The sequence below is a fragment of the Giraffa tippelskirchi genome, chromosome 6 (genome assembly GCF_054371585.1).
Source record: "Giraffa tippelskirchi isolate mGirTip1 chromosome 6, T2T-mGirTip1v1.2.pri, whole genome shotgun sequence".
NCBI lineage: Eukaryota > Metazoa > Chordata > Mammalia > Artiodactyla > Giraffidae > Giraffa > Giraffa tippelskirchi.
Genome location: NC_137280.1, coordinates 92,429,835 through 92,444,103, shown reverse-complemented (window position 1 = coordinate 92,444,103; position 14,269 = coordinate 92,429,835). Strand labels below are relative to the sequence as shown.

The 14,269-nt window shown below is 44.5% G+C and overlaps 1 protein-coding gene and 1 non-coding gene across 4 annotated transcripts in view; both read left to right on the top strand.

The window, feature by feature from the left end:
- INSR (insulin receptor) overlaps positions 1–14,269 on the top strand; it is a 146,888-nt gene that overhangs the window by 101,147 nt on the left and 31,472 nt on the right. For 2 of the 3 annotated variants that reach the window (XM_081498554.1, XM_081498552.1), the window contains exons 10-11: positions 4,443–4,644; positions 6,570–6,605. In XM_081498554.1, the coding sequence (XP_081354680.1) occupies positions 4,443–4,644; positions 6,570–6,605 (238 nt within the window). The remainder of the gene's footprint in view (positions 1–4,442; positions 4,645–6,569; positions 6,606–14,269) is intronic. The other variant, XM_081498555.1, reaches the window with a different exon arrangement.
- Positions 10,226–10,297, top strand: TRNAH-GUG (transfer RNA histidin (anticodon GUG)). Its single transcript has one exon. It is a non-coding gene; the product is annotated as a tRNA-His (tRNA).

The following is a 14,269-nucleotide window of genomic DNA, read 5'->3' as shown; positions in this document are numbered from 1 at the left end:
CATTCCCCTGGCCCTGAGCCCTTGTCTCATGCATCGAACATGGAATGGTGTTCTGTTTCACATATGATAATATACATGTATATATCCACTTTTTTGGTCTCTAGTTTTATTTTTATTTTTTACTTGTAATTTGTTTGCCCACATGGCATTTGGGATCTTAACTCCCTGACCAAGGATCAAATCCACCCCACCCTGCATTGGAAAGGTCCTAAGCACTGGACCTCCAGGGAAGACCTGGCCCCTAATTTTAGACCCTTAAATTTTAAGGATTGGAGACAGCAAAGAGTCTCCAATCTCTTCCTCCCTAGGCTTTCCATTAAAAATGTATATGAATGACACATATTTTCCAGTCTTTAATCTCGTTTACTTAATGGGCTTGCATCCATCTACAGAAAAAGGGAAAAATATTTGAAGCCTCAAACTGGTGTGTATAAATTAGTCTTACATTATTTTAAAACTGGGTTGTAAAAAAGTCCATCAAACTGAAGAAACAGAAGTCTTTTTCCCTCCTTTAGTTGTTTTGTTTGAGTCTGTATAAAGGGTTTTCCCCCCAATCCCTAGACTCTTGTATTTATTATTTATTTAAAAAAAAATTTATTGGAATATGGTGTCGCTAGTGCTAAAGAATCTGCCTGGGTTGGGAAGATCCTCTGGAGTAAGAAATGGCAACCCACTTCAGTGTTCTTGCCTGGAAAAATCTCATGGACAGAGGAAACTGGCAGGCTTCAGTCCATGGAGTCGCAAAGAGTCAGACACGACAGCATAACAAAAAATAGTTGACTTACAGTTTAGTATTAGTTTTGGGTGTACAGCAAAGTGGTTCGGTTATACACATGCATAGATTCATTCTTTTCAAAAAATATTTATCTATTTGGCTGCGCTGGATCTTCATTGCAGCACGTGGGATCTAGTTCCCTGACCATTACTCAAACCCAGGCCTCCTGCACTGCGAGCTCAGTCGTAGCCACTGGGCCACCAGGGAAGTCCCTAGATTCATTCTTTTTCAGATTAACTTCTCATATAGGTTATTACAGAATATTGAGTAGAGTTTCCTGTGCTAGGCAGTAGGTCCTGGTTGGTTATCTATCTTACATATAGTCGTGTGTGTGTGTTCATCCCAAGCTCCTGATTTATCCTTTAGCTGTTTTGTTGTTTGTTGCTTTGTTGCTGTTGTTCAGGCGCTAAGTCATGTCTGACTCTTTGCAACCCAACAGACTGCAGCATGCCAGGCTTCCCTGTCCTTCATTCTCTCCCCAAGTTTGCTCAAATTCGTGTCCGTTGAGTCGGTGGTGCCATCCAGCCATCTCATCCTCTGTCAACCCTTTCTCCTCCTGCCCTCAATCTTTTCCAGCATCAGGGTCTTTTCCAATGAGTTGTCTCTTCACATCAGGTGGCCAAGGTATTGGAGCTTCAGCTTCAGCATCAGTCCTTCCAGTGAACAGTCAGGGTTGATTTCCTTAAGAATTAACTGGTTTGATCTCCTTGCTGTCCAAGGGACTCTGAAGAGTCTTCTCCAGCACCACAATTCAAAAGCATCAATTCTTTGTTGCTCAGTCTTCTTTATAGCCCAATTCTCACATCCATACATGACCACTGGAAAAACCATAGCTTTGACTAGACTAACCTTTGTCGTCAAAGTGATGTCTCTGCTTTCTGGTCTGAGTTTATTTTCCTTTAGATGTTGTGAGTTACTGATATCCTCCTGCCTTGGGGCAGCTGATGACATGTGACTGAGGTCGGGAGCCTAAGGTTTTCTCTGCCCTGATGTAGGGCTTTGGACAAGTCACCCAGCTTGTCACTGGCTGCCTCCTTTTGGGGAAAAGGGGCAGGAGGCCAGATGATCTCCGGGAGCTGTCCCAACTCTAAGATCATGTGCTATATGTATGCCTGTGACCTCATCCCCCGCCTGAGCAGAGGGTTGCAAACGTGATTTATCTCCTCGGATGCTTTATATAACTCGAGAGCAAGCAAAGTCATGGGCTCAGCTGTGCACTCTTGGCCCTGCATTCGAGTAACTGAAACCACCAACTAGAATTGCCACCATCATTGGGGCAGGCAGTGTTTTCTTTCTTTTTTTTTTTTTCCAAGAGTAACAACTTTTATTCTGGAAGTCAGTCTGTCAATAGAAAGTGATGATTTGACACGATTTTATTTGTCATGATGCCCAAAGTTTACGGAATTAAAAAAACATAAACTTACTAAGGACAGATGTTGTCTGATTCCACTTATAGGAGGTCCCTGGAGGAGTCAGATCTATAGAGACAGGAAGCAGATGGTGGGGGCCAGGGGTGGGGGAGGGGATGGAGAGTTAGAGTTTCATGGGCACAGAGTTTCAGTTTGGGAAGATGAGAAAGTTCTCGAGATGGATGGTGGGGATGGTTGCACAATAATGTAAATATACTTACTGACACTGAATCACATGCTTAAAAATGAGTAAGACAGTAAATTTTTTGTTATGTGGATTTTGCCACAAAGAAAAACCCCCAGTACACACACAAATAAATAAACTTGATAACACACACAAGATAAATAATTTACTAACTGTGATCAGTAGTAGTTTCCTTTAGAATCAGAAGTGGGGTTTTTTTTTTTCAGTTTTATTGAGATATAATTGACCAATAAAATTGTGAGATATTTAAAGTGTAAATTGTGGTAACTTTTTGTGCATACACATTGGAAAAGAATTCCTCCCACCTAGTTAATACATCTATCGCTTCACATATTTATTATTTTTTTTTAAAGAAATCTTTGTTTATTTACTTAGTTTTGGCTGTGCTGGGTCTTCATTGCTACTCAAAGGCTTCTCTCTAGTTGCGGAAAATGGGGACTACTCTTCTTTGTGGTGCACAGGCTTCTCATTGCGGTGGTTTCTCTTGTTGCAGAGCACCGGCTCCAGAGTGTAGGCTCAGTAGTTGTGGTGGACAGGGTTAGTTGCCCCGTGGCATGTGGAATCTTCCTGGACCAGGGATCAAACCTGCGTGTACTGCATTGGCAGGCAGATTCTTTACCACTGAGCCACCAGAGAAGTCCCCTCCTTTTTTTTAATGAGAACTTTTAGCTTCTACTCTGGTATTGAATTGTATATTTCAATTATACAGTACAGTCTTATCAACTATACGGTTTTTTAATTGTAAAACTTTCATAACATAAAATTGACCATTTGAACCACTTTTAAGTGCACAGCTCGGAGGCATTAAGCACATTTGCATTGTTGTGCAACCATCCCCACCATCATCTCCAGAACTTTCTCATTTCCCCAAACTGAAATTCTGTCCCTGTGAAACACTGACTCCCCTACTCCCCCTATTTCCACTTTGTCCCTGTGGATTTGACTAGATGTGTCACTGTACCTTACAGTCACAGAAACCCACAGGGCACCAAGTGGCATGCAGAAAGGGTGACAGCTGTCAGGAGCCCTATCTGTGTCTGATCAAAAGTCCCTTCCTCCCCAGAAAAAGATCAGGAGCCTGCCCCCACCACCCCTTACTAAGGAAATCCTAAGTTTATTTTCCATCTATAATGCCATCAATAACCCCTCTAACAGCTAAGACATACACAGGCTATTCTGTGTCTATTAATAAACGTTAAGAAGTATGTTTAAGGATTTGCAAAGCTTTCGAGTGGGTACTCAGCATTCACAGGAAGATACTTAGAGCTCATTGTCTCCTGGAGCCACTAAAAGGGAAAGGAAGAGATGGAATTTCCCTTGCTCAGTAGACACGAGTAGGCACCCGGCATCAAGGGCATGGTTTTAAGCCTTTAAAGAGTAGCCTGCATCTTCTATGGGCTTCCCAGCGGGCTCAGCAGTACAGAACACACCTGCCAATGTTGGAGATGGAAGATCCCCTGAAGGAGGCAATGGCTACCCGCTTCAGTATTCTTGCCTGGGAAATCCCGTGGGTAGAGGAGCCAGTCGGGCTACAGTCCATGGCATCACAAAGAGTCGGGCAAGACTGAGTGACTGAATGCATACAAGACATGTGCACGGATCATTCTTTTACTTACTTGGGGACTGCTTAGCACCACTTTCTCTGAGACATTTGCCCCAGAGACCCTCTGTCCTTTTCCCCTGCCATGTGACACACAGCATATGCATTTCTTAGTTTATTGTGTATTCCTCCCACTCCCATGCACCTCATCCACTGGAATGTTAAGTTCCCCAAGGGCAGGGACATGCACAGTTACCTTTCACCTCCAGCCTTGTGGGCTTGTGGTGTCCTGGTGCATGCTGATATGCACCTTCTCTGTTGTCAGGACCCTCTAGTGAAGGATCTTATTCTTCCCAGGAGAACTTGAACCCACATCTCTGCACTGAGCTCTGTCCATGTGCCCAGCCGCTTTGAGAAGGTCCCCCTTGCTCTGCATGTGTGTGTGTATACATGTGTGTAGGTGGTGGTGGGGGGAATGGGATGGGGACTTGAGCCCTGCTCTGCTTTCCCTAGGGTTGAAGCTGCCCTCCCGGACCTGGTCTCCACCGTTCGAGTCGGAGGGGTCCCAGAAGCACAACCAGAGTGAGTATGAGGAGTCTGCTGGCGAATGCTGCTCCTGCCCGAAGACCGACTCTCAGATCCTCAAGGAGCTGGAGGAGTCCTCATTCAGGAAAACGTTTGAAGATTACCTGCACAACGTGGTTTTCATCCCCAGGTCAGGATTTGTTATTGGCTTGGGGTCTCGGGTCTTTAGGGAACAAGACAAAATGGGGGCAGATGCAGAAGATAGGCAGAGTCCACGCTGAGCCACTTCGCTGGATGCAGGAAGAGATTTTGAGATTATAACAAATGCCTTACCAGGAAGAGGAACTGCCCCCACTCCCCGCTCAAAAGGAGGAGTGTTTAAAAAATTCAGCCTTTGCTCTCTGATGTCTCATGAACCCAACCTCTGGTCTCAGTCTGAGTTCTGATGAATTCCATTAGATTATCGATGATTGATTATTACCTAATCAATTGATTATAGATAATAAATTCAATTGTTAGATGACAGAGCTGCATGCCCAGCCCAATGCTTGATTTATAGCTGAGTCTCAAGCTCAGTGCATTCCCTTTTTTTAATCTAAGGAAACTTCTCATCCTTCCAGAACTTTCCATGGCCTCGTCAAAACCCCAGAGTCTTCACTATTTAAATATGTTTCCTTTAGTGAGTGCAGGGGAAGTAAACAGAGGGTCTGCAGTAAAAATGACTCTTGTTTTTTTCATACCTCTTTATTCTTCCTGCAAGCTGAGACACTTAGGTAGAAGGCAAGTTTCTGTGGGTCACAGGTTGTTCTACCTCTCTCGGTGCCTCAGTTTATTCATTTGAGGAATGGAGAGAAAAATGGTTCCTATATTTTATGGTTGTGAGATTACACGAGTCTCACAGGGATTCTCAGCCGTGGTGTTGTTGACGTTTGGAGCCAGCTCATTCTCTGGGGTGGCACCATCCTGTGCAGGGTAGGATGTTAAGCTGCATCCCCGGCCTCCACCCACTAGATGGCAGTAGTACTGTCTGCATCTTAATAAGTTCATGAGTCTTTCTGGTAACCCACTGAAGCACTTGCCAACTCCCTTTTATGGGTCCAAAGCCTTTTGTTTCCCCTCTAACTATGCCCAGGTTTACAAAGCAAATGTGCTGGGAGCTTTCAGTTGCCCCCACCCTCTCCACTCTTGACCCTTCCCCCGAAAAGGCTTCACCAGATGGCTACTCAGAAGTGTCCAATACAATCGGTTATTTCCCAAGTGGATCAACCTCCTGCCCCCAAAGTTTACATTGAGATAAAACAAGATTAGAAAGTGGGTCTCTTCAGAGGCTCAGCATTGCTCCTGCTAGAAGCTTCATTAGAACTGTCAATATATAACATTTCTTTTCTCTTTCTTGCATTCTTATCTGACTCTGAGTCCAAAAGAGCACTAAATGGCACAGCCCAGGTGTGGAGGCAGTTGTTGTTTCACCCATTAAAACTCCACCGGACTTAAGGATAGTAGCTGAGTCAGTCGTAAGGTTTAAAACTAGTTTGGACTTTCCTGGTGGCCTAGTGATTAAGACTCTGTGCTTCCGATACAGGGGACACTAGTTCAATCCCTGGTCGGGAAAAATCCCACATGCTGCGTGCTTGTGTGCTCAGTCACTTCAGTCATGTCCGACTCTTTGTGACCCCATGGACTCTAGCCCACCAGGCTCCTCTGTCCAGGGGATTCTCCAAGCAAGAATACTGGAGTGGGTTGCCATGCCCTCCTCCAGGGGATCTTCCTCACCCAGGGATGGAACCTGCATCTCCTGCATTGTAGACAGATTCTTTACCACTGAGCCACAGGGGAAGCCATGGCATGACCCAAAAGAAAAAAGTAGTGTTACATTTAACATCTCATGGGAACCCCAGATGACCAGGTCTCAGGGGTGTTTTCTTGACTCCCTCCCCACCGACTGCTTGCTGTGTCCTACACACCTGCTGGGGAAGATGTTGTTCAAGTGATGGGAACAAGTGACCCATGGTCTGGGGCAGGTGCCCTTGGGCTGCTGGCACAGGGTGTCAGAAGCAAGAGGTCTGTCTGAAGAAGTTCCGTCTGTCCTCAAAGCGGCTGGTTTTGTTTTCACAGAAAATCATCTTCAGGCCCTGTTGCCGAGGACGCTAGGTACGACTCACCTGTGGGACGTCCGCGTGGCCCCTGGTGGCTGCACAGTGCAGGGCCAGTGGGCCCGCGGGGCAGGAAGCATGTTGAGCCCCTTTGAGATCCCCGGGGGCCTTCTGTGGTTTGATGCATGCATCGCGTTGTTCTGCCGAGAGGGGGCGCTTCACAAATTCACACGTTAAACGCCTTCACCCTGAAATGGAACCTGGGCATGATTGTGGGGGAAAATATCCTAACTAACACACTCTTACTAAAACATAGAATCGAGGGTGTACTTCCTAGGGCGCTTCCAAGATGCTGCTCATTTTTCCTCCATGTCGTGACACATTTATTTATCAAGCCTACCGTTTGTGCAGAGCTGTGCTGGGCACCCAGTCAGTCGAAACCACTTAGCAGCAGGTAGTGGGGAAAGCTGATCCGGGAGTGGAACATTTTTATCTGGGGTGACTAGTGCGGGATGACGAGCAGGCCTGAGCACAGGTGTGCTGTGTCCCTGTATCCCGCTGAGGACAGTCAGGGATGCTCCCCTTTGACGTGTGTCTTAGAGTCAGCTATGCTTCAGTGTGAGGAAACACTGGTGGCTCAGCTGGTAAAGAATCCGCCTGCATTGCAGAAGACCCCGGTTCGATTACTGGGTCGGGAAGATTCCGCTGGAGAAGGGATAGACTACCCACTCCAGGATTTATGGGCTTCCCTGGTAGCTCAGACGGTAAAGAATCCACCTACAGTGCAGGAGACCTGGGTTCGATCCCTGAGTTGGGAAGATCCTCTGGAAGAGGGAATGGCTACCCATTCCAGTATTCTTGCCTGGAGAATCCCATGGGCAGAGGAGCCTGGTGGGCCACAGTTCATGGAGTTGCAAAGAGTCAGACACGACTGAATGACTAATTATAGCACGCCTCAATTAAAAAAAGAGAGAGAGAGAAGGATTGAAGGATTGAGGGGGTGTCCTGGAGGAGAGGACAGGCAGAGAGAACGTGGCGAAAGAGAAGACGGTGGAAAGAATCCTGGACTCTTGGGAAGAACAGGAGGGGAGACTGGAAAGGCAGGGTAAGAACTATGAGGAAGGATTTTATTCTTGCAAAGGAGGGTTTATTTATTTTCAGGCAGTGTTCGGCCCCAGTCTGCCCTCTAGTGGCCATTTGGAATATTAGAACTAACACCCAAAAAAGATGTCCTTTTCATTATAGGGGACTGGAACGCAAAAGTAGGAAGTCAGGAAACACCTGGCGTAACAGGCAAATTTGGCCTTGGAGTACAGAATGAAGCATGGCAAAGGCTAATAGGGTTTTGCCAAGAGAACGCACTGGTCATAGCAAACACCCTCTTCCAACAACACAAGAGAAGACTCTAAACATGGACATCACCAGATGGTCAACACCGAAATCAGACTGATTATATTCTTTGCAGCCAAAGATGGAGAAGCTCTATACAGTCAGCAAAAACAAGACCGGGAGCGGACTGTGGCTCAGATCATGAACTCCTTATTGCCAAATTCAGACTTAAATTGAAGAAAGTAGGGAAAAACACTAGATCATTCAGGTATGACCTAAATCAAATCCCTTATGATTATACAGTGGAAGTGACAAATAGATTTAAGGGACTAGATATGATAGACAGAGTGCCTGAAGAACTATGGACAGAGGTTCGTGACATTGTACAGGAGACAGGGATCAAGACCATCCCCAAGAAAAAGAAATGAAAAAAAGCAAAATGGCTGTCTGAGGAGGCCTTACAAATAGCTGGGAAAAGAAGAGAAGCAAAAAGCAAAGGAGAAAAGGAAAGATATTCCCATCTGAATGCAGAGTTCCAAAGAATAGCAAAGAGAGATAAGAAAGCCTTCCTCAGTGATCAATGTAAAGAAATAGAGGAAAACAACAGAATGGGAAAGACTAGAAATCTCTTCAAGAAAATTAGAGATACCAAAGGAACATTTCATGCAAAGATAGGCTCGATAAAGGACAGAAATGGTATGGACCTAACAGAAGCAGAAGATATTAAGAAGAGGTGGCAAGAACAGAAGAACTGTACAAAAAAGATCTTCACGACCCAGATAATCACGATGGTGTGATCACTCACCTAGAGCCAGACATCCTGGAATGTGAAGTCAAGTGGGCCTTAGAAAACATCACTACGAACAAAGCTAGTGGAGGTGATGGAATTCCAGTTGAGCTATTTCAAATCCTCAAAGGTGATGCTGTGAAAGTGCTGCACTCAATATGCCAGCAAATCTGGAAAACTCAGCAGTGGCCACAGGACTGGAAAAGATCAGTTTTCATTCCAATCCCAAAGAAAGACAATGCCAAAGAATGCTCAAACTACCACACAATTGCCCTCATCTCACATGCTAGTAAAGTAATGCTCAAAATTCTCCAAGCAAGGCTTCAGCAATACATGAACCGTGAACTTCCAGATGTTCAAGCTGGTTTTAGAAAAGGCAGAGGAACCAGAGATCAAATTGCCAATATCCGCTGGATCATCGAAAAAGCAAGAGAGTTCCAGAAAAACATCTATTTCTGCTTTATTGACTATGCCAAAGCCTTTGACTGTGTGGATCACAATAAATTGTGGAAAATTCTGAAAGAGATGGGAATACCAGACCACCTGACCTGTCTCTTGAGAAACCTGTATGCAGGTCAGGAAGCAACAGTTAGAACTGGACATGGAACAACAGACTGGTTCCAAATAGGAAAAGGAGTACGTCAAGGCTGTATATTGTCACCCTGCTTATTTAACTTATATGCAGAGTACATCATGAGAAACGCTGGGCTGGAAGAAACACAAGCTGGAATCAAGATTGCCGGGAGAAATATCAATAACCTCAGATACGCAGATGACACCACCCTTATGGCAGAAAGTGAAGAAGAACTAAAGAGCCTCTTGATGAAAGTGAAAGAGGAGAGTGAAAAAGTTGACTTAAAGCTCAACGTTCAGAAAACTAAGATCATGGCATCTGGTCCCATCACTTCATGGGAAATAGATGGGGAAACAGTGGAAACAGTGTCAGACTTTATTTTTGGGGGCTCCAAAATCACTGCTGATGGTGATTGCAGCCATGAAATTAAAAGACGCTTACTCCTTGGAAGGAAGGTTGTGACCAACCTAGATAGCATATTTAAAAGCAGAGACGTTACTTTGCCAACAAAGGTCTGTCTAGTCAAGGCTATGGTTTTTCCAGTGGTCATGTATGGATGTGAGAGTTGGACAGTGAAGAAAGCTGAGCGTCAAAGAATTGATGCTTTTGAACTGTGGTGTTGGAGAAGGCTCTTGAGAGTCCCTTTGACTGCAAGAAGGTCCAACCAGTCCATCCTAAAGGAGATTAGTCCTGGGTGTTCATTGGAAGGACTGATGTTGAAGCTGAAACTCCAATACTTTGGCCACCTCATGCGAAGAGTTGACTCACTGGAAAAGACCCTAATGCTGGGAAGGATCGGGTGCAGGAGGAGAAGGGGACGACAGAGGATGAGATGGTTGGATGGCATCACTGACTTGATGGACATGGGTTTGGGTAAACTCCGGGAGTTGGTGATGGACAGGGAGGCCTGGCGTGCTGCGATTCATGGGTTCGCAAGGAGTCGGACACGACTGAGCGGCTGAACTGAACTGAAAGAAAGATCTGGGCTTCCCCGATGGCTCAGATGGTAGAGAATCTGCCTGTGATGCAGGAGACCCAGGTTCGATCCCTGGGTGGGGAAGATCCCGTGGAGCAAGAAATGGCAATCCACCCCAGTATTCTTGCCTGGAAAATCCCATGGACAGAGGAGCCTGGCAGGCCACAGTCGATGGAGTTGCAAAGAGTCAGAACGACTGTAGCACAATGGCTCAGCAGCTAAAGAATCCACCCGAAATGCAGGAGACAGGAGGTGCGAGTTCCATTCCTGGGAGGGGAAGATCCCCTGGAGGAGGAAATGGCAACCCACTCCGGTATTCTTGCCTGAAAAATCCCACAGACTGGAGCCTGGAGGGCGAAAATTCCAACGGGTCTGAAGAGTTAGACAGGCCTGAGCATTCAAGGCACACACCCACACACACCCACACACAAAGATCTATAAATTTAAGACCTTGATCCAATCATGGGGGTCTTCTGTGACCACATGGTGGTATTGTCCTATTGGATATAATCCTTTTGGTGTATGCATATTTGGCCTGTTAGAGGCCATTTATGTTTCTTTTTTGATTAGATAATCAATTTTTCAGTAGTTATTCGTGAGACCCCAGGTTCTGCATCATTTCTGGCTCATCTGTGCCTGTATAGAAATGTTTTGAATCTTGCTAGCATGGGTATATCTTTGGCTTATTAGTTTTGGTTTCCATTCAAGAATGTCAATGGTCTTTTCAGACAAAAGAACCACAAAGAAAATCTTAGTGAGTACCCCCAAAGTAAGGTTTGTTTTTGCTGACGATATGCAGATGACACCACTGTTATGGCAGAAAGTGAAGAAGAACTAAAGAGCCTCTTAATGAAAGTGAAAGAGGAGTGTGAAAAAGTTGGCTTAAAGCTCAACATTCAGAAAACTAAGATCATGGCATCCAGTCCCATCACTTCACGGCAAATAGATGGGGAAACAGTGGAAACAGTGGCTGACTTTATTTTTGGGACTCCAAAATCACTGCAGATGGTGATTGCAGCCATGAAATTAAAAGACACTTACTCCTTGGAAGGAAAGTTATGATCAACCTAGACAGCATATTAAAAAGCAGAGACATTACTTTGTCAACAAAGGTCTGTCTAGTCAAGGCTATGGTTTTTCCAGTAGTCATGTATGGATGTGAGAGTTGGACGGTGAAGAAAGCTGAGCACTGAAGAATGGATGCTTTTGAACTGTGGTGTTGGAGAAGACTCTTGAGAGTCTCTTGGACTGCAAGGAGATTCAACCAGTTCATCCTAAAGGAAATCAGTTCTGGGTGTTCATTGGAAGGACTGATGTTGAAGCTGAAACTCCAATATTTTGGCCACCTGATGCGAAGAGCTGACTCATTTGAAAAGACCCTGATGTTAGGACAGATTGAAGGCAGGAGGAGAAGGGGACAACAGAGGGTGAGATGGTTAGATGGCATCACCGACTCGATGGACATGTGTTTGGGTAAACTCCAGGAGTTGGTGATGGACAGGGAGGCCTGGCGTGCTGCGGTTCATGGGGTCGCAAAGAGTCAGACACGACTGAGTGACTGAACTGAACTGAACTGAACTTAACAAAAACTAAAGGTAAACTTCAAGAGCTCGAACAAAAAACTCTACTTCCTGGTGATTAAAAGTGGGTCACTTAGATTTCTACTGGGTGAAAGTTGAAATGGAAATTTTCATTAAAATCCATTTGGAGGGACTTCCTTGGTGGTCCATTGGTTAAGATTCCAGGCTTCCAATGCAGGGAGGCCTGAGTTTGAGCCCTGATCTTGAAGCTAGGATCGCATGCATGCTGCACAGTGCAGCCAAAAAAGAAAAAAAGATCCATTTGGAAAATATCAGAGACATGACCATCACATACCTTCACTTGTAGAATATTGTCAAAGCTGGACTTTGTTGTAAATTAGTAGACTTAAATGATTTTTTTGTAAATTAAGAAAAAACTATAAAATGTAAAATATAATGTGTTGCGGGGGAGGGAAAATTAATATAGCTAAATTTGCGGTAAATTCTCTGGGTAACCATGAGCTCTTCCATTTGAAACTTTTAGAGAAGTGAAAATTTTAACTTGTCTAAGCTAATTCAGGAAGCAGCAGAAAGATTAACTACCCTAATGACCTTGGGAAAAGACTGAAAAAAAAAAGTGTCAATGAATTTCTTCACAAAAAGGCCCCAGGTTTGGAGAGTTTTATAGATGAGTTATTTCACATTCTCAAAGAGAAACTATTTTCAGAAACTTTTCCAGAGCATAGAAATATATGGAAATCGTCCCAATTCATTTTGTAAAACAACACCCCTTAGCAGAACCTGATGAAGATTCTACATTGAAAGAAAACCCCAGGACCAACTAATATGAGATTTTAGATTCAAATGTCCTAAACAAAGCACTGTGCTGGGAATACCATCAATCTCATAATTGCAAGGATGGTTCAAGATCAGATGTTCTGATAGCAGAATCTAATTCGTCAAGAGATTCAATAAGGAAAATCATAATAATCTCATTAAATAACATTTATTAAAAATTATGGGGGTGGATCCCTGGGTGTCCAGTGGTTAAGATTCTGTGTTTACACTGCAGGGGATGTGGGTTCAACCCCTGGCTGGGGAACTAAGATTTTTTAAATTACTAACTTAAAGAAGTTGGAATCAAGATTACTGGGAGAAATATCAATAACCTCAGATATGCAGATGACACCACCCTTATGGCAGAAAGTGAAGAAGAACTAAAGGGCCTCTTGATGAAAGTGAAAGAGGAGAGTGGAAAAAGTTGGCTTAAAACTCAACATTCAGAAAACTAAGATCATGGCATCTGGTCCCATCACTTCATGGCAAATAGATGGGGAAACAATGGAAATAGTGAGAGACTTTATTTTTTGGGGCTCCAAAATCACTGCAGATGGTGGCTGCAGTCATGAAATTAAAAGACGCTTGCTCCTTGGAAGAAAGGCTATGACCAACTTGGACAGCATATTAAAAAGCAGAGATATTACTTTGCCAACAAAGGTCTGTCTAGTCAAAGCTATGGTTTTTCCAGTAGTCATGTATGCATGTGGGAGTTGGACTATAAAGAAAGCTTAGCACTGAAGAATTGATGCTTTTGAACTGTGGTGTTGGAGAAGACTCTTGAGAGTCCCGGGACTGCAAGGAGATCCAACCAGTCAATCCTAAAGGAAGTCAACCCTGACTATTCATTGGAAGCACTGATGCTAAAGCTGAAGCTCCAATAATTTAGCCACCTGTTGCAAAGAGTTGACTCATTGGAAAGACTCTGATGCTGGGAAAGATTGAAGGCAGGAGGAGGAGACAGCAGAGGATGAGATGGTTGGATGGCATCACTGACTATTGAGTTTGAGTAAGCTCCAGGAATTGGTGATGGACAGGAAATCCTGGAGTGCTGCAGTCCATGGGTCTCAAAGAGCCAGACATGACTGAATGACTGAACTGAACTGAACTTAAAGAAAGGCAGTGGGGGAGAGGCCTTTTATAAAGCTGCTGCTGCTGCTGCTACTGCTGCTGCTAAGTCGCTTCAGTCGTGTCCAACTCTGTGAAACCCCATAGACGGCAGCCTACCAGGCTCCCCGGTCCCTGGGATTCTCCAGGCAAGAACACTGGAGTGGGTTGCCATTTCCTTCTCCAATATCTGAAAGTGAAAAGTGAAAGTGAAGTCACTCAGTCGTGTCCAACTCTTCACGACCCCATGGACTGCGGTCTACCAGGCTCCTTCCATGGGATTTTCCAGGCAAGAGTACTGGAGTGGGCTGCCATTGCCTTCTCCATTTATAAAGCTAGGACTAGAAAACTTCTGCAACAAGATAAATATTATTTAGATGAAACCAACATCCAAACTAACATCTTTCTTAAAACTATTCCTGTTAACTTTGGAAGGAAGCCAATGTCATCATAACTAATTAACAATTTTCTGGCTATCTAGCCAATGAAGTAATGCAGAAATGAGAATTGAAATGGATTGTAAGGAATGGATTGTGGGAAACAAAAGCATTGACATTTTCAGGTATTCTGATTCAAGAGTAGACAGGAGGCC